General features: G+C 41.5%; 1 protein-coding gene across 5 annotated transcripts in view; it reads right to left on the reverse strand.

The window, feature by feature from the left end:
* SLTM (SAFB like transcription modulator) overlaps positions 1–19,725 on the reverse strand; it is a 214,329-nt gene that overhangs the window by 62,336 nt on the left and 132,268 nt on the right. For all 5 annotated transcript variants that reach the window (XM_073618821.1, XM_073618819.1, XM_073618818.1 and 2 more), the window contains 5 exons: positions 15,061–15,088; positions 13,338–13,797; positions 12,739–12,788; positions 8,673–8,782; positions 2,212–2,361 (listed from right to left, as the gene is read on the reverse strand). In XM_073618821.1, the coding sequence (XP_073474922.1) occupies positions 2,212–2,361; positions 8,673–8,782; positions 12,739–12,788; positions 13,338–13,797; positions 15,061–15,088 (798 nt within the window). The remainder of the gene's footprint in view (positions 1–2,211; positions 2,362–8,672; positions 8,783–12,738; positions 12,789–13,337; positions 13,798–15,060; positions 15,089–19,725) is intronic.

Consider the following 19,725-nt stretch of genomic DNA (forward strand, 5'->3'; position numbering starts at 1 on the left):
TCACGAGAGTGGAGGAAAGATGCCTAACTATCGGTTTATCAAAAGACTGTGGCTGGGTTATAAGCTAAAAAGCGATATTGATCTCCTGATAAGAGATCAGAGCAGCTGGTAAGAGGCTGTGATTTCTTAGGTGGAAGGACTTTTCTATCTCACCTCACTACTTTCTACGGTGCTTTTTACAAGTGTGATGTCACTAATTTGAGTGAATAAGACTTCTCCTATGATGTGATTTATCACATTACCAACTTAACTCCTTTTGACTTTTAATAACCTCCTTGTGTATTCCATTTTCTGTGATGTGATTGTTTTATAACATTATAGTGGTATTTAATCACTGTCAAATATATCAGTTCTATTTAGGTTAATGTATGAAACACTTACAACATATTGGTCTCATTAGTGCGGTTTGCTTTTGGATATTATTATTGACAGTGGGTATCTCACGTTTTTAACCGCAGCAAGACCGCGTTTTTATCATTTAATTTTTGTTATTTAGAGCAGACTGTAGATTATTGTCTTGTCTTCTCTGTAAGTTTCTTTTAGACAGCGCTGTATATTTTATTAATCTTCCTAGGAAGATTAAAAGTGTTAAGGTACTCAAGCGCTAAAGTGAATATATAAAACTGTAAAATGTTGTACAAAGTAGTGTAAAAAAATAATATATAAAAAAAACTGAATATATATATATATATATATATATATATATATATATATATATATATATATATATATATATATATATATATATATATATATATATATATATAGTTCAAATATCCAGATACTGCAGCTGCAATCATTCAGTGACACCCCACTTATAAAGTGATGCGCTCGTAATACCTATAGGATATCCTACTATTCAATGTGCTGACAGGTCACATTCTACTTGTGGATACTTTGTTACAAACTATACAAAAACTTGAACAGTGATTAGCATAATATAAATACAATGTGTTGAAAAGTCTGCTGTGAAAGTCTAATTGGAGACCTCCCGGAATACAAATCCAAAAGTTAGTTCACCATTTGTTCTTGTGAAATAATAAACAAACAAAAATATGTGGAAAAAGGTGGTGAAAAAATAGAGTGAAAAATATATTAAAACAGATATATTCAATAAATATGTAGTTGGTAACAATTATAAAAGGATTACAATTGTGTGGATTCCCATACACCTTACTTGAAAAGGTGATTCCTTTGCAGGTTAGAAGATACCTCTTATCTGTGTTTAAACAAGGCTTACCGAGTCTGGGTTAATCAGCAGAGGATAGGCTTACATCCACCAGCTAGGATCATCTAATCTCCACTTCTCCTGTTCATATGCTTTCCCCCACATGAAATACAAAAGTGGGACAAGACCATTGCGCACATAACTTCTACTAAATAAAGTTAACAAAGAGCCCAATAGATCCACTCACATGATGTAAAAGATCTAGATCGCATTTCACTGATATATGGTCAGTAGAAATCACTGCCTTTGTGTTCCTCCATGCTGCTGCTATTCAGGATCACTGCAGGCTTCACACCGACAAGAGCTGACAGGCTCTGAAGTGATAGGCGTAAGGGAGAAGTAGCCTGTCAGGTCTTGTCAGTGTGAAGCCTGCAGTGATCCTGAATAGCAGCAGCACAGAGTCCCACTTTTGTATTTCATGTGGGGGAAAACATATGAACAGGAGAAGTGGAGATTATAAATAAATTAGATGATCCTAGCTGGTGGATGTAAGCCTATCCTCTGCTGATTAACCCAGACTCAGTAAGCCTTGTTTAAACACAGATAAGAGGTATCTTCTAACCTGCAAAGGAATCACCTTTTCAAGTAAGGTGTATGGGAATCCACACAATTGTAATCCTTTTATAATTGTTACCAACTACATATTTATTGAATATATCTGTTTTAATATATTTTTCACTCTATTTTTTCACCACCTTTTCCCACATATTTTTGTTTACTTATTTCACAAGAACAAATGGTGAACTAACTTTTGGATTTGTATTCCGGGAGGTCTCCAATTAGACTTTCACAGCAGACTTTTCAACACATTGTATTTATATTTATATTATGCTAATCACTGTTCAAGTTTTTGTATAGTTTGTAACAAAGTATCCACAAGTAGAATGTGACCTGTCAGCACATTGAATGGTAGGATATCCTATAGATATTACGAGCGCATCACTTTATCTATTTTCCTAGGAAGATTAGCCCGCCCTACTTACCTTTTCTACAGATATCTGTTGTCCATGCAATTCTGTACGATGAAGGTGAGATATGCACCTGGACACATCGGCACTGGATGACATGGTGACAATTCCATAGCATTTTGCCCCTGGACTCTTTGCATTGGTTACTACTTTTGCACTAAGAACCTTTAAAAAAAAAAAAAAAAAAAAAGATTTATAATAAAACAAGACACAAACAGCCTTGATATTTCAAACAGGCAAGCTTACAATGATACAACTTGTACAAATCCTCAACACTATGTTGTCATGCATTTGTTGTACAGTATGTTATGTATGCGTTACTGATCTAGACTTTTTTTTAAATATAACAAACAGTTACAATACGAGTACTGACTCATGCCAATTAAGAATCTGACAGCATTACGGAAGGAAAATGGCCCAGAAGTGAGCAGCCAAACTATTTAGTATATTTTAAAATAATAAAACCATATTAAAACTCCATAGAAAACCCATAGCCATAGAATACACATAAAACAGTGTTACAGCAGACGAACACATGCCCAAATTGAACCCAGTATGAAAAAAAAAAAAAAAAAAAAAAACGAACAACATTTGTGGGGCCATAATATTTCTAAATAAAAAGGTGGCATACACATTTGTTTTTAGTAAAAGCTCCTTCAAATATATCTGGGCTTTCATGTCACTAAGGCCCTGTCAGATTACTTAGCCTTGAATGTGTAGCCCGTTTCCTCTGATGAAATCTAAAACTCAAATCATGGGCCAGGCTTCCCTTAAAGGGATTTTTTTTTTTTTTATTATAAACAGAGTTTTAACATATTAACATATCATACTTACCTCCACTGTGCAACTCGTGTTACACAGAGTGGTCCCGAAACTAGTCTTCTGGGGTCCCCCGGCGGCTCCACCCCACATCAGATAAATCCCTAGGAGAAGCACTCTCCCGGGGGGTTACCTTGCAAGCACACTCGAGCATTTGCATCCATAGAGATGAATTCTGGACTTGGCGGCAAGCCCCCCCCCCCCCCCCCCCCGGGGCTCGAGTCATTGGATTTAATTGACAGCAGCAGGAACCAATGGCTGCACTGTGATCAATCTATCCAAACAAGAGCCAGAACCCCGTGGAAAGAGGGAGAACACGTCTCCACCGGCAAAAATATGGGGTTCAGGTAAGTAAAACGGGGGGGGGGGGTCACTGCCAGGTGTTTTTTCACCTTAATGCATCCACGAGGGTTTACAACCCCTTTAAAGGGTCATGAGCAGGATAAGCCTTTAAGATAATCTTGCTTACCAAGGTTTTATACATACTCTGGCCCTCTCCGATGCATATACCACTCCGATAGTTTAAAATTATGGATGCCATACTGAAGTCTTTTTCGGGGTCAGACACAAGCTGGCATGGTGATCAGAAATTCTACATCATTCGGGGCACGGTGAAATTTATCCATTTATATTATTATATAGATAAAGCTGACCAACTGAGATAACTCAGCTTGGTAATAACCCACAATGCCTGATCTTCCTCATCTGTTCTGTGACATACTTAAGAGGGATAAATGGTTCCCATACACTGCCAGCTTGCCAAAGTCTCATTACACTACAAACATGTGGGACATTGATACTCCCCTATGGTATAATAAACTGCTACAGGAGCAATTAATTCCCATCCCCAAAGCTTTGACCTGCAAGGCCATATTTCTCCTCTTTCATGTAACGGAGATCTCAAATCTTTGGAAATCAGAATTTTCACTTTCATTATCTCCAACTGTGACATGCGCCTTGAGAACTCAATTTGCTGGCAGGTATCCTATCCTTACTATCTGTATCTACACTGGAGGTTGTTTATGGTGATAAGCCACATAAATTGGCATCTACCATTTTATGACACACTGCTTACCCCCTATACCTTATGGCTTGTCCATGAAGACCTGCTGCGATTGCGATTTTGGAGATTTAGAGGCTGAGCAGCAGGGGGAGGTGTTGGGACTCCTGTAAATTGGAGTACCCCAAAAATATCTGATCACCCCACACAAACTTTATAATTCTCACAGGGCATATATCACCCCTATTCTGTTGAAGTTTTGCCCTACTCATAGCCCCATAGTACCCATATCACACAGCACTTTTAGTCATTTTCTCTGGCAGTGCCCTCAAATTCAGAGACTTTGGGCATAGATTATTCAAATTTGTGCATGACAGCATGGGATCCCCACTCTCCTTGGACCTTTAAACAGTGTTTGCTGAGCTTATTCCCCAATCTAAATACCAATAAATATTTAATGTTTCTTGCCTGGAAGCTGGTGGCCTGCAGCTGGATCCCAGCTCTTCCTTCCACACTGCTAGCATGGACAGCTGAAGTAAATAGTGCTCAGTTACTCAAGTTAATTTTGCTAATAGTCCCCTTATTGTCTTGCAAAAATTTTAATATTGGGTGATTTTAATGCCATCCTTTGCCCAGATCTTGATAGATCTTCACCACCTAAGTCTTTCAATGGGGAATTGTCAAACTGGGCGGTATCTGCAGAAGTCACGGAAATCTGGAGGTGGAAATTCCCATTCACCAAAACCTTTAAATGTTTCTCCACCTCCTACAAAACCGCCTCCAGAATTGACTATGCATTTGCCAACCCCTCTATGCTGGCAGACGTTCTAAAGGCTACCTATTTGCCCAGCAGCTGGTCTGACCACAGCCCCCTTGAGATCACCCTGCGCACTTCTGCCTCTCGTAGTGGCTCTATGTGGCGTCTGGGGGCTCAATGGATATCCCAACCCGAAATAGCCGATCCAACACCACTAGCTCTGAGCAATTACTGGGATTACAATGACAGGTCATCCTCTCTTGAAATAGTATGGGACGCCTTCAAGGCGTATAACAAGGGGCCATTACATATCGGCCATCAAGGCGGTCAGGTTGCAACAGGCTGCTGCCACAGGAGCTTTGGAGAGCGAGGTGGGGTTGGCTTCTGACCAATATGGGTTGGATCCCTCTGCCTTAAACTTTGAAGCTCTGCAGGCATCTAAACGTAGCCTTCATCTACACTTTTCAGAGGTTACTAGACTTGAAATGTATAACACAAAGCAAAAATTTTTTGAACAGGGGGACAGGAATGGCAGACTTGGTGATGATGTCTCATCATGACACCCCTAATACCGTGATCCCTGAACTTACCTCTTCCACGGGTGAGGCCATCTTCCTCCCATAGGCCATCTTACAAGACTTTCATGATTTTTATCAATCTTTATATACCACCACACTACCGTCGGGTTTAGACACAGAGGTTAGCATCTCTCCTGGATCCAATAGCCCTTGGCTGGCTCTCCGATTCTGAAAGAACTCATCTAGTTGCTCCAATTACCGCAGAGGAGGTTGAAGTTGTAATTAACTCACTAACCACTGGCAAAGCCCCTGGCCCAGATTGTCTCCCGACTGATTTCTATGTAGCACATGGTAACACGCTAGCCCTCCGGCTGGCCGCCCTATTAACACATTGCCCGGAACAGGGCTCTCTCCCATCCTCCATGGCACATGCACATGTTATCCTCATTACTAAGATGGGCAAAGACCCCAAACTATGTGCCTCTTATGGACCTATAGCACTCCTTAATACTGACCTCAAAATCCTAACTAAACTTCTTAACACTAGACTTAATCCATTGCTTCCCTCTCTCATTGACTCGGATCAGACCGGTTTCATGTCCCATAAGTCCACAGACATCAATCTGCGTAGGTTGTTTATTAACCTCCATGAAAGACATGACAATCAGGGTACTAGAGTGGTTGCCTCTCTCCACATTGAGAAGGCATGCGACTCGATTGAGTGGCCTTTCCTGTAGGAGATTCTGCGGAGAATGGGGTTTCCACCGGTATTCATTCGATGGTTACAGACTATCACTCGCCGACGGCTGCCATTCGCTTAGGGGGTCGTCTGTCTAGGGGTACACGACAGGGCTGCCCTCTCTCCGGCACTTTTTGCCATTGCACCAGTGGCGGAGGCACTACGTGTCTCACCACATATTAAAAGGTCTACGGCTGGGCTGGCGGAGAGGGTGGCCTTGTATGCAGATGACCTCCTTCTCTTCCTGAATGACGCTGGCCCCTCCCTGCAAGGGGCACGGTCAGTCCTTGAAGAATTCTATGTAGAGACGGGACTTAAGGTTAATTGGGGTAAGTCGCAGCTCCTGGCTATTGATGCTGAGGCTAAAAAAAAGGGGGCCTCGGCTTCTCTTCAGATGCAGTGGGTGGACAAGTTTACCTACTTGGGGGTGTGTATCTCAAGGAATGTGACTGACTTCATTCCAATGAACTTGTGTCCAGTAATCAACTCAGTCAAAGCCAAGCTGAAAGCATGGGAGAACCTGCCCCTGTCCTTACTGGCCCGTGTTAATCTCATCAAGATGAAAATCCTTCCCAAGTTTACATGCTTGTTTCGTAACTCCCCTCAATGGATCCCCAAATCATTCTTTTCCCAACTTAAAGAAATGTTCTCCTTTCTTTGGGGTCCACGTCCTCCCCGCTTTAAGCTATCCCCCCTAATGCGCCCTTGTTTGCAGGGGGGTTTAGCATTCCCAAAATGTCACAAATACTTTATAGCGGCTCAATTGGTCACTGCATTTTGGTGGCTTGTTCCAGACAGATCCAACTCGACTTTGGCCACTCAGGCTGTGGTATTGGGATCCGCAGAGGCATTGTCGAATCTCCTTTTACGGGGCCCCAAGGCTCCATACGACCTAACCCCTAACTACCCTTAGGGCCTGGAGGGAAGGTCTGATCTGTGAAAAACATCCTCTGACCGATGAATCCCCGAACGCTCCACTCTGGAACAATCCCAACCTGCAGCATTTTCTTGAGATCCCAGACCCTGTGATATGGGCCAGGTATCATATCAAGGCTCTCTCAGACATCAACTCAGACCTAACAATATTCTCCTTTGATCACAATGTCTCATCACAACTCCCCACTTTCGCACAAATTCAGATATCTACAGTTACCCCATGCTTTCAGGGCTCAGTTCCCGCCAGGTGAAAGGCAGATGGTGCAATCCGACCTAGAGCGGATTCTGCGATTTGATTGTACCAAAAAACCCACCTCAGTGCTATATGCACATCTCCTTCGGGTCTCTTCTCCTGAGCTGTTCAGGCTCCGCCAGCAATGGGGCCAGGATGTTCCGGAGTTGGACTCTGAGGACTGTGAGGATGTGTGGGACTTCCCATTTAAAATACTGGTTTCCTTGAGAGATCGCCTCATTCAATACAAGATTGTCCATAGGGCATATCTTACTCCCGCTCGGGTGCACAAGATGAGGTGTTCTCTCTCACCGGAGTGTTGGCGGTGTGATCATGCCCCCACGGACTAAATCCACATTTTCTGGTCCTGCCCGGTAATTACAGGTTTCTGGTCACAAATTCTTTCAGAGGTGAACAAGTTGCTAAGCATCTCTATTGCTCATTCCCCAAAAATATGCCTGCTGGGGCTGGTGGAGGACTTGGTGCCAAGAGTGGCAGAGAGAACCCTGTTGGGTCTCCTGCTGTTCTATGCCAGGAAGTCCATTGTCATAGGCTGGAAGCGGAAGACTCCTCAATCTATAGGCTCATGGAAGTCACTTGTTAACACTGTGATACCCCTTTACAGGGACACCTATACACACAGAGGGTGTCCAAAAAAGCATGACAGAGTCTGGAGTAAGTGGTTGGCAGAACCCTCCACCGCTTTAACAAATTAAGTGGCCCCTCTGATATACAACAGCCTTTCAAGACTAACCAGGGTTGCGAGAGTTATTCCGGGTGTGACAGCCCTATGTTAGCCCTCCCTTGGAGCAGGAGCCATGACAACTTGTTGCTGTTATACCTATGGTAGTCGTGGATAATTTAATGTTCCTGGATATTTTAACAATACTTTATGACCCCTGCATGGGTCCCTTCCCTGCTGAAGGCCAGATGTTGGCTGAGCTGCTGTACGTCTGTATTGTTTTGTGTTTGTCAAGAAATAAGCAAGCTACACTGGTTTCAGCCTGCAGATACCTGTTCTTAAGGTTTTCAATATAAGCTGTGGCCTATTTGCCCTTACTTGGGGGGGATGTTCGTGGAGTCCAGCCTTTCAGGAGATCTTTCATTTGCCAGGGTATTACTAGGGAATTGTACATGCAGTGTTTTTTCCTTTACTCGGTTTTCATATGCCTAGTTTTTTTTATGTGGATGGAATTTGTCAAATGTTTCCTCCTGTAACATTTCTCTTCATGTGGGTACCTCTTTTTAAAATCAAAATGTCTTCTCTTGTATTAACTTGTTGGTTTGTGTAATGTTATGTATGGATTACTCCTTGTACAGCACAGGCTCAATAAACTTAATTTTTGTAAAAAAAAAAAAAAAAAAAAAAAAAAAATAAAAAAGCAGCACACACAACCCTTAAGCACTGAGCAGATATGGTGTGTTTTTTTTAATTAGACCAAATTATATAATATATTTATATTACACAAACACACCTTTCCATACTTTCCAAAGAGATTCTTCAGGTCTGCTGCTTTAGTATTCGAAGAAAGTCCACTGACCCAAAGATTTCTCAGAGAGCTTCCACTTGTGCTACTAGTAGTTCCTGAAATAATAGATTATATTATCACACACATTAGAGATGGCAACACCAAACTAATGGAACAGAAGAACTAAACCAGTATATTAGGAGAACCTGGATACATTTCCTTACAGAAAGTGTCTGATCAGACCTGTGTATGAATAGCTAGACTCACAATGCACTATAAGCAAAGACAGGGGGGGGGGGGGGTGTCTTTTGTCAAGCGAACATAAGTAACTGATCTATGCACTAATAAAGCAGACATGCATGTTACAATTGAGTTTAGAAACATGCGATGAAAACTACCAAAACCCTTGCATTGGATCAAAATCAAACTGGAATTTGATAGCCCAGATCAGGTTTTAATTGTGGTTTTGTGCCAGGTTGAGGAATTCTCCAACTCCCCCATACACACCCAACGCTAGGATAGCAGTGGTTACCAGATAAAGATTTAAGCAAAGCCACATCAACACACCATGAGACAAGGGCAGCAAAAAAAAAAAAAAAAAAAAAAAAAAAAAGACTGAAACGGGTTCCAAGTTCTCTCTGCCCTTAAACTTGATAAGAGATAATTAAAAAAAAAAAAAAAAAAAAAAAAAAGATATTGTTCAATGCCTTGACATGCTGCAAACCTGTTTGTGCAGGTGTTCTGACAAAAAGAGCAACCTGCGTCACTTCCTGTGATGTGGAATTAGCCGTATCATCAAACCGTGCTCACTGCGCATGCGTAACGCGTCATACATGCCTTCAGTGGCTGACGGTACACCGTATATATGCTCACTTTACTGCTAAAATAAGCAGTTACTTTGGTTGGTATTCTTAGCAACGTAAATTTAAGCAGTTGATTTCTGCCATGCACAGTAGTCAGTCAAGCGTTTTGTCAGGCAAACTCCTCTGTGCACCGAAGTCAGCCACTGAAGGCATGTACGATGCGTTGCACATGTGCAGTTTGGCAATACAGCAGATTCCACGTCACAGGAAGTGACACTGGTTGCACATTCTGCCAGGTTGCTTATTTTGTCAGAACACTCCCAGTATTGCTAATCATACAGACAGAACAGCTTACCCAGAGCAAGACAGAACTCCTATTTCAACTGATCTGACATAAGGTCATTGATTTACTAAAACTGGAGTGTTAAAAATCTGGTGCAGTTCTGCATAGAAACCAATCAACTTCCATTTTTTTTTTCAAAGCTTAATTGAAGTTGACTTGGTTTCTATGGAGAACTACACCAGATTTTGCACTCTCCAGTTTTAGTAAATCAACCCCAAGGTGTCAAGAGCATGGCTATACTCAAATTCGAAAGCTAAAACATTGTTAATAGTATATTACAACCCCACCACCCCCTCGTGCTTTTGTGAGTACTCAAAAATAATCAGCTTATTCCAAATCCACCCACTGAACAAACGTGGTTCAGAAAAAGTAAGAAAGCAGCCATATTAGTAATCCCTTCCAGTAAAATAAGTAAGCCAAAACAAATGATTAAGCTCAGTACAGCACTAAGTTCATATTTAACCCCTTATTACAGGAGAAGGAAAAGAAAAGAAGAGAAGGAGAAGAAAGAAGGGGAAGGAGAAGAAAGAAGGGGAAGGAGAAAAGGAGAAGAATGTTTTTTTTTTTTTTTTTTTTTTTTTTGCAAAAAAGAAAAATTTCCCCTTTGAGACCCTTGGGTGGTGTGGAACCGAGTGGGGGCCACCTTTCTCTTACTCGGCTTCACGCCCGTCAGGGAAGAGGACCCGATAGTCTCCGACGCTTATCGGAGCACCACAGCGCAACGGGAGGCCCTCTCCCACCCCTAATTAAAATGATATCGTAGCGAACCTGCTGCAGAGACCACTTATCTGAAAGAGAACTGCCCGCTGATGAACAGGATACTGGGATTATGGCAGCTATCTGCTGCCATACAATAGTAAATTATTATACAGCATATTTTTTGGAACATGCACTGGGGAGCTTACTTCTATATATCAGAGGGAACTGACGAAATTTTTTTTAACACTTAAAGATTTAAAATACATTGGACATATCAACAAACAAGTATCACATGTCTGGACTAATGTGTGAAATTACTTAGGACTCATATCTTGACAAAAACAAGCCATCAAGTCCCACCTCAAGTCAAGCACAGCAATAGAAAATATTACTTGCTGCAGACATATGTCCAAATTAAAAGAAAAAAAAAAAAAAAATACCCCTGATGGAACATTCAGTGGCAATATGTTCCCGAGAGCCCTCAGCCCCCCACAGTGACCCACAACATCACAAATTGCCACCCAGCCCCTTAGCTCAGCCCCCACAGTGTCCCCCACCTACAATGGGGTGCAAAGTACCTCCCAACCTTCTGCCATGCCCAATGAAAAGGCCAGCCCCCTCTAGCATTTAAATTCATATTTTGTTTTCCTATACTTTTATTGTCCAAGTAACAAACTAACCTCAGTAAGCAAAAGAAAAAAAAAAAAAAAAAAAAAGTCTCTTACCAAGACACTACATTCCATCTCCAAAAGATTCCTTATTAACAACAAGTCCGGAATATTGCTGCACATTTTGGCATCTTTAATGAAGTTTCACGGTAAATTCAACGTTTACAAATTTATAAATGTGCTGAATGAAACATCTGAATGCGACTTAAAAAAAGCGCATTTTGCCGATCATGTATACGCAATGCAAAATTTTAAGGCAAGTCTTACTCACATGGGGGAATGGTCGAGCACGTTTGCTGATCAACTGCAGTGAGATCTGCCCTCTGGGTCTTTTCTTCACACCATCTTTATCACTATTTTATGGGACTATTTGGCACTTATTACAGTACAGAGATGCTTTAATATCCAAAAGCCTCTGAAATCTATGAACTTTATTGATATTATTGTACTACGGAGGCTATGGAGAGATTTTTATTTTGGATTTCTTGGCGATTGTGATGTTTGAAGTTTTTTTGAGCTATAATTCTGCAGCACAGTGTTGTGAAGGCCAGATCACACCACATGCAGTAAATGCATTTTTTTCTGCATCAAAAATGCATGGATAGTAGGTCATAAGGTTTTCAATGGCATAGTTTACACCAGTGCAGTCAGTTCCAGAGGGGAAAAAAAAGTAGAGCATGCTGCATATTTTCTGTACTGAACTGGAACACAGTAAAAAGGATTAAAAAAAAAAAAAAGCTCTGGAACACACTTTTTTCCTTTCTAAAATTAGGGGAAAATGCACTGAACTACATCAAAAAACTCACCATAACTGAGCATGCAGAAAAGCACCCGGAACGCAACCGGACTGCGTTTCTATGGTGTGAACTGGCCCTAATATATAGGCTTGTAGTATCTTCCCCTGGAGCCTGCATGACAGTGCGGCTTCATTGGACCCCTGCAGCAATCTTGGATATAGCTCAGTTAGGAAGAAGGCAGGCATTTAAAGAAGCAGCTGGCCAAGTAAGTGTCAGGGATAGCTGCTGTAATTGTTAGAGAAATACAGCCAAAGCTCGTTTGGCTGTACTTCTCCTGTGAATCACAAAAGAGCAGTATGTTCTGCACCCCGTGACACGTTTTCAGCAGGTTGACACCACAGAGCCGATCCAGGCTGGAGAAAGATCGCGACCATACGGTTAGGATGCACCCAGCTCAGCCTCAAAGTGAACCTCCGCTCCCACTTAAAGCTAATCCTTTGGCATCAATACTTTGAGTCAATAGCCTGCAGACCACGACTCCTAGCATACATCACTTAGTATCCATGTCAATAACTAACAGAGCTAGATAATTCGAATGTCAGCCAGACAGGGTAAAAATATTTCTTAAAACACGTTAAAGGAAACGGAATGTAGTGTGTTTGCAAGTAGAGAAAAAGTGCTCATACTATAAGGGGAAAAAAATAAAAATAAAAAAATATTATATGAAAACATAGCATTGGCCATACAATGCAAAACCAGGACCTAAATAGTTAAATCAAAAAGGAACATACCAGTCCAGCTAGAAGACAGGGAAAAGCTTACCTTTTTCATCTTTGGATGTAGTTTTGCTTTCCTTTCCATCTTTGGATGAACTGTAAGAAGCAAGTAATTAAGGAAATAAAATCAAAAACACATCAATGGATCCTAGTTACAAAAGGCTAAAATACAAAAACACCTTGCAATTGCTCAACTGCATCTTAGAACACAAGGATTCCCTGAAAAGCTTCTTGATATGATTTTCCCCAGGATGCCTGTAGTTCTAGGTTTTCTGATAATTCTATTCAATGTGGAATTATGGTAAATCTTCTCCCAAATTCAAGAACAGGACTTCACTTCATTTTGTTTTCGGGCAGCGGTTTCTTACCATCACCACAAGCAGTTTAGAAACTTGTCAATTTGGAAGAATGAAAATAAAATTGCCGGCAATTCAATAATGAAATTGTCAGAACATACTAGGAAGATCTTGAATTTTAAAAATAAAAAAAATTTAAAATAAAAAAAATTTAAAAAAAAGGAACTTATGGAGGCTCAAAAACAATAAAAACAAGGTACTAATATTCTTGATGCTACCCCTTAATGTAGAGTGCTCTTAGGGAACGCTGGTAATCAGTATCGTAAGAAACTGACATAGAAAAACAAACCTCTTTGCTTGACCAGAGGTCCCAGTTGACGAGGGACCTTTCTTCTGAGAATCCTTGTCTTTATCTCCAGATTCAGCTTTCTTCGAACCTTCTCTAGCTTCTTTCTTAACACCATCTCCTTTTACGTTCTCCTCTTTGACATCTTTTTGGTCCTCGGACATGACATCTTTTTGTTTCTCCAGGCCATCCTTGGTGCCACTCGTCTCCTGTTCATCCTTTGCCTTGCATGCCTCAGAATCTGCAAGTTTTACATTTTTACCTGTTTCAAGAAGGTCATCCCCATCACAATCGATAGTAATGGCATCTTCAGCCTGGATTGTGACAGACACATTATCGTCATCAGCTTCTTTCACAGAATTGTTATCTTTCACTTCTTCTTTAACAGCGAGTCCTGATCCATTGTCTTCTGAATGAAGGGGTTTAGATACGTCGTGTGTACCATCACCAGAACCTGTTATATCTAAGAGGATTTAACAGGGATAAACATGGCAAAGTAAGAAGTTTAAACAAATTCAATTTCTAGTGTAGGACCTAGAGAAAACAAATCTGGTTAACAGTAAACATTGCTTTAAAAGTATAGACAAACAAGAGGACATTCTTCATGGCAAGACAGCAAATTAGACATGATGATAATGATCCGATTCCTGATGTGCAAAAGAACTTCATATAACAGAGCCCCACAATCCACAGCAAGTCTTCAGAAACACAAGACGGATGGACTTCAAGTCAAAACAAGTGGGTAAACTGTCCTGGAGCGAGAACAGTCATTCTTCATTCCAATACTAGGCCTGGAACACGAGTCAGAATTCTTCAAACAGTCATAAGTCCAAGCGCAAGATATCTTCAGCCTGCTGACTAGGTGACAACATAGCTATGTGGTGTTCAAGAGCAAAAGCAGTATCAGAAGCATCCCAGCATTGCAGGTATCCAAGCAGAAGTAGTGTTCATGTATCCCCAATTATGGAAAAGGCAGCATATACTGGTCATACCAATACTAGTCATATTCTCTAGGCAAATTTTGAGCTTCAGCAGCATGGCTGTGACATGTTCCATGAGAATATCCAAGTATACTGGAAAGATGTTCCACAGTGATCACACATCCTACAAGCATGATGTTTCACGATAAATGGCATAGACAATATGACAATGATGTTCCGCATAATAAAGACAATGGTCACTCTTGTACCAGGTTTCATATCATAAAAGGCACGTCGTACAAGAGCATTGCTCGGTAGTAGTTCATAGTGCTCCAGTTCAGTGCAATTCTTCACTCTGAATTGATCATTCTTCTATTTATACCATGTAGTCATAAGTTTCAGTGATCTTCAGAGATAAAATAGCCACGTTTTCACAAGGACTTAGACAATCCATACAGAAGGTGGGTAGCACAAAGTATCCTCCAAATGGTGGTCATACGCAGCATTATGGTTTCCAAAAGGAAATTAGGTTTACACCAACCTCTTAATTAGGCATCTTAAAAATACCTACTTACCGTATAATGGAATAATATATATATATATATATATATATATATATATATATATATATATATATATATATATATATATATATATATATATATATATATATATTTATATATAATATCTCTTCTTTATTCCATTAATACAATAAAAAATAATAATTTAAGTAGACAGCCTTACTGGGTCTCAAATGATGAACAATTTTAAACTAAGTTGCAAGAAAAGTAAAATTGAAGACTAACCTTTATCATTATCTTCCTCTTCGCCTTCCTAATTAAAAAAAAAAATAATTCAATTTAAGTGTACCAGAATATTTAAACACAATTTCAGGTTTTTAGAATGCATTCGGATGGACAGACTATTTAAAGCTTTATTTTTTTAATAAACCACACATGCCACTAAGGTGTAACTAAAAGGCAAAATAACAAAATTTTGGGTTGACATCAGAACCCCAATAGAGGGGAGAGTCCTAACATGGGGACACTAGTTCTGCTGACATTCCCTCAATTTGAAGGGGTTTCCTGTCAGTTCCTGTTTTGGCTATGGGACAGTAAGTGAAGAGAAATCTCAATGGGACACAGATGGCAAAAAAATAAAAATGGAAGTTTTGCCTTTAGTTCAAGCTTTAGGCCTGCTGCATATGATTGTGGGTCTGTGGGTCACATTTGGGCAGGCACGGCAGCCCGTTCATTTGAATGGGCTGCTGTGCCTGCATCTAAAGCAGGAAAAAAAAGTTTACCATTTTCAAGTTACAGCAGCTGGGAAATTGCATGTGATTTTGTGGCGGTTTCCTGCACCCACAAACAGGCTTGCGTTTAAAATGTGTAGGGGTGCCTGTAAGAATGAATGGCAATCTTGCTTGGTTTTAAAATGCAGCACATTTTCACTGGGTGGTTGCAGGTGCGGGACCAGGTGCAATTCCTGCAATAGTGTGAACAAGGCCTTAACCACTTGCCGACCGCCTAACGTAGATATACGTCGGCAGAATGGCACGGGCAGGCAGAATCACGTACCTGTACGTGATCTGCCTCCCGCGGGCGGGGGGTCCGATCGGACCCCCCCGTTGCCAGCATTTCACTGGGAGCGTTGGGAGGCGAGGGGGAGACCATCCGATCGTGCCCCCCCCCCCGCGATCGCTCCCAGCCAATCGGAATCCTCCCCTGCCTGTGTGTAGTTTCACACAGGCAGAGGATGTGATGTCATCTCTCCTCGGCTTGGCAGTTTCCGTTCCAGCGCCGAGGAGAGAAGACATGTAAGTGCACAAAACACTACACACACACACACACACACACACACACACACAGTAGAACATGCCAGGCACATAAAACACCCCCGACCCCCCCCCCCCCCCCCCCCCCGTCACAAACTGACACCAAGCAGTATTTTTTTTTTTTTTTCTGATTACTGATTGGTGTCAGTTTGTGACAGTTACAGTGTTAGGGCAGTGAGTGGTAGCCCCCTTTAGGTCTAGGGTACCCCCCTAACCCCCCCTAATAAAGTTTTAACCCCTTGATCACCCCCTGTCATCAGTGTCACTAAGCGATCACTTTTCTGATCGCTGTATTAGTGTCGCTGGTGACGCTAGTTAGGGAGGTAAATATTTAGGTTCGCCGTCAGCGTTTTATAGCGTCAGGGACCCCCATATACTATCTAATAAATGTTTTAACCCCTTGATTGCCCCCTAGTTAACCCTTTCACCACTGATCACCGTATAAGTGTTACGGGTGACGCTGGTTAGTTCGTTTATTTTTTATAGTGTCAGGGCACCCGCCGTTTATTACCGAATAAAGGTTTAGCCCCCTGATCGCCCGGCGGTGATATGCGTCGCCCCAGGCAGTGTCAGATTAGCGCCAGTACCGCTAACACCCACGCACGCAGCATACGCCTCCCTTAGTGGTATAGTATCTGATCGGATCAATATCTGATCAGATCTATACTAGCGTCCCCAGCAGTTTAGGGTTCCCAAAAACGCAGTGTTAGCGGGATCAGCCCAGATACCCGCTAGCACCTGCGTTTTTCCCCTCCGCCCGGCCCAGCCCAGCCCACCCAAGTGCAGTATCGATCGATCACTGTCACTTACAAAACACTAAACGCATAACTGCAGCGTTCGCAGAGTCAGGCCTGATCCCTGCGATCGCTAACAGTTTTTTTGGTAGCGTTTTGGTGAACTGGCAAGCACCAGCGGCCTAGTACACCCCGGTCGTAGTCAAACCCGCATTGCAGTAACACTTGGTGACGTGGCGAGTCCCATAAGTGCAGTTCTAGCTGGTGAGGTGGCAAGCACAAGTAGTGTCCCGCTGCCACCAAAAAGACAAACACAGGCCCGTCGTGCCCATAATGCCCTTCCTGCTGCATTCGCCAATCCTAATTGGGAACCCACCACTTCTGCAGCGCCCGTACTTCCCCCATTCACATCCCCAACCAAATGCAGTCGGCTGCATGAGAGGCATTTTCTTTATGTCCTCCCGAGTACCCCTACCCAACGAACCCCCCCAAAAAAGATGTCGTGTCTGTAGCAAGCGCGGATATAGGCGTGACACCCGCTATTATTGTCTCTCCTGTCCTGACAATCCTGGTCTTTGCTTTGGTGAATGTTTTGAACGCTACCATTCACTAGTTGAGTATTAGCGTAGGGTACAGCATTGCACAGACTAGGCACACTTTCACAGGGTCTCCCAAGATGCCATCGCATTTTGAGAGACCCGAACCTGGAACCGGTTACAGTTATTAAAGTTAGTTACAAAAAAAAAAGTGTAAAAAAAAAAAAAAAAAAACAAACAAAAATATAAAATAAAAAATAGTTGTCGTTTTATTGTTCTCTCTCTATTGTTCTGCTCTTTTTTACTGTATTCTATTCTGCAATGTTTTATTGTTATTATGTTTTATCATGTTTGCTTTTCAGGTATGCAATTTTTTATACTTTACCGTTTACTGTGCTTTATTGTTAACCATTTTTTTGTCTTCAGGTACGCCATTCACAACTTTGAGTGGTTATACCAGAATGATGCCTGCAGGTTTAGGCATCATCTTGGTATCATTCTTTTCAGCCAGCGGTCGGCTTTCATGTAAAAGCAATCCTAGCGGCTAATTAGCCTCTAGACTGCTTTTACAAGCAGTGGGAGGGAATGCTCCCCCCCCCCCCCCCCCAACGTCTTTCGTGTTTTTCTCTGGCTCTCCTGTCTCAACAGGGAACCTGAGAATGCAGCCAGTGATTCAGCCAGCTGACCATAGAGCTGATCAGAGACCAGAGTGGCTCCAATCATCTCTATGGCCTAAGAAACCGGAAGCTACGAGCATTTTATGACTTAGATTTCGCCGGATGTAAACAGCGCCATTGGGAAATTGGGAAAGCATTTTATCACACCGATCTTGGTGTGGTCAGATGCTTTGAGGGCAGAGGAGAAATCTAGGGTCTAATAGACCCCAATTTTTTCAAAAAAAAGAGTACCTGTCACTACCTATTGCTATGATAGGGGATATTTACATTCCCTGAGATAATAAAAATGATTAAAAAAAAAAAATGAAAAGGAACAGTTTTAAAATAAAATTAGTTTGTCGCCACTGCACGTTTGTGCGCAATTTTAAAGCATGTCATGTTTGGTATCCATGTACTCGGCCTAAGATCTTCTTTTTTATTTCATCAAACATTTGGGCAATATAGTGTGTTTTAGTGCATTAAAATTTAAAAAAGTGTGTTTTTTCCCCAAAAAATGCGTTTGAAAAATCGCTGCGCAAATACTGTGTGAAAAAAAAAATGAAACACCCACCATTTTAATTTGTAGGGCATTTGCTTTAAAAAAATATATAATGTTTGGGGGTTCAAAGTAATTTTTCTTGCAAAAAAAAATTATTTTTTTATGTAATCAAAAAGTGTCAGAAAGGGCTTTGTCTTCAAGTGGTTAGAAGAGTGGGTGATGTGTGACATAAGCTTCTAAATGTTGTGCATAAAATGCCAGGACAGTTCAAACCCCCCCCCCAAATGACCCCATTTTGGAAAGTAGACACCCCAAGCTATTTGCTGAGAGGCATGTCGAGTCCATGGAATATTTTATATTGTGACACAAGTTGCGGGAAAGAGACAATTTTTTATTTTTTTTTGCGCAAAGTTGTCACTAAATGATATATTGCTCAAACATGCCATGGGAATATGTGAAATTACACCCCAAAATGCATTCTGTTGCTTCTCCTGAGTACGGGGATACCACGTGTGAGACTTTTTGGGAGCCTAGCCGCGTACGGGACCCCAAAAACCAAGCACCGCCTTCAGGCTTTCTAAGGCCGTAAATTTTTGATTTCACTCTTCACTGCCTATCACAGTTTCGGAGGCCATGGAATGCCCAGGTGGCAAAAAACCCCCCCAAATGACCCCATTTTGGAAAGTAGACACCCCAAGCTATTTGATGAGAGGTATAGTGAGTATTTTGCAGACCTCACTTTTTGTCACAAAGTTTTGAAATTGAAAAAAAAAAAAAAAAAGTTTTTTCTCGTCTTTCTTTATTTTCAAAAACAAATGAGAGCTGCAAAATACTCACCATGCCTCTCAGCAAATAGCTTGGGGTGTCTACTTTCCAAAATGGGGTCATTTGGGGGGGGTTTGTGCCACCTGGGCATTCCATGGCCTCCGAAACTGTGATAGGCAGTGAAGAGTGAAATCAAAAATTTACACCCTTAGAAATCCTGAAGGCGGGGATTGGTTTTCGGGGCCCCGTACGCGGCTAGGCTCCCAAAATGTCCCACACATGTGGTATCCCCGTACTCAGGAGAAGTAGCTAAATGTATTTTGGGGTGCAATTCCACATATGCCCATGGCCTGTGTGAGCAATATATCATTTAGTGACAACTTTGTGCAAAAAAATAAATAAATAAAATTTGTCACTTTCCCGCAACTTGTGTCAAAATATAAAACA

Source organism: Aquarana catesbeiana, linkage group LG03, assembly GCF_042186555.1.
Source record: "Aquarana catesbeiana isolate 2022-GZ linkage group LG03, ASM4218655v1, whole genome shotgun sequence".
Classification (NCBI taxonomy): Eukaryota; Metazoa; Chordata; class Amphibia; order Anura; family Ranidae; genus Aquarana; species Aquarana catesbeiana.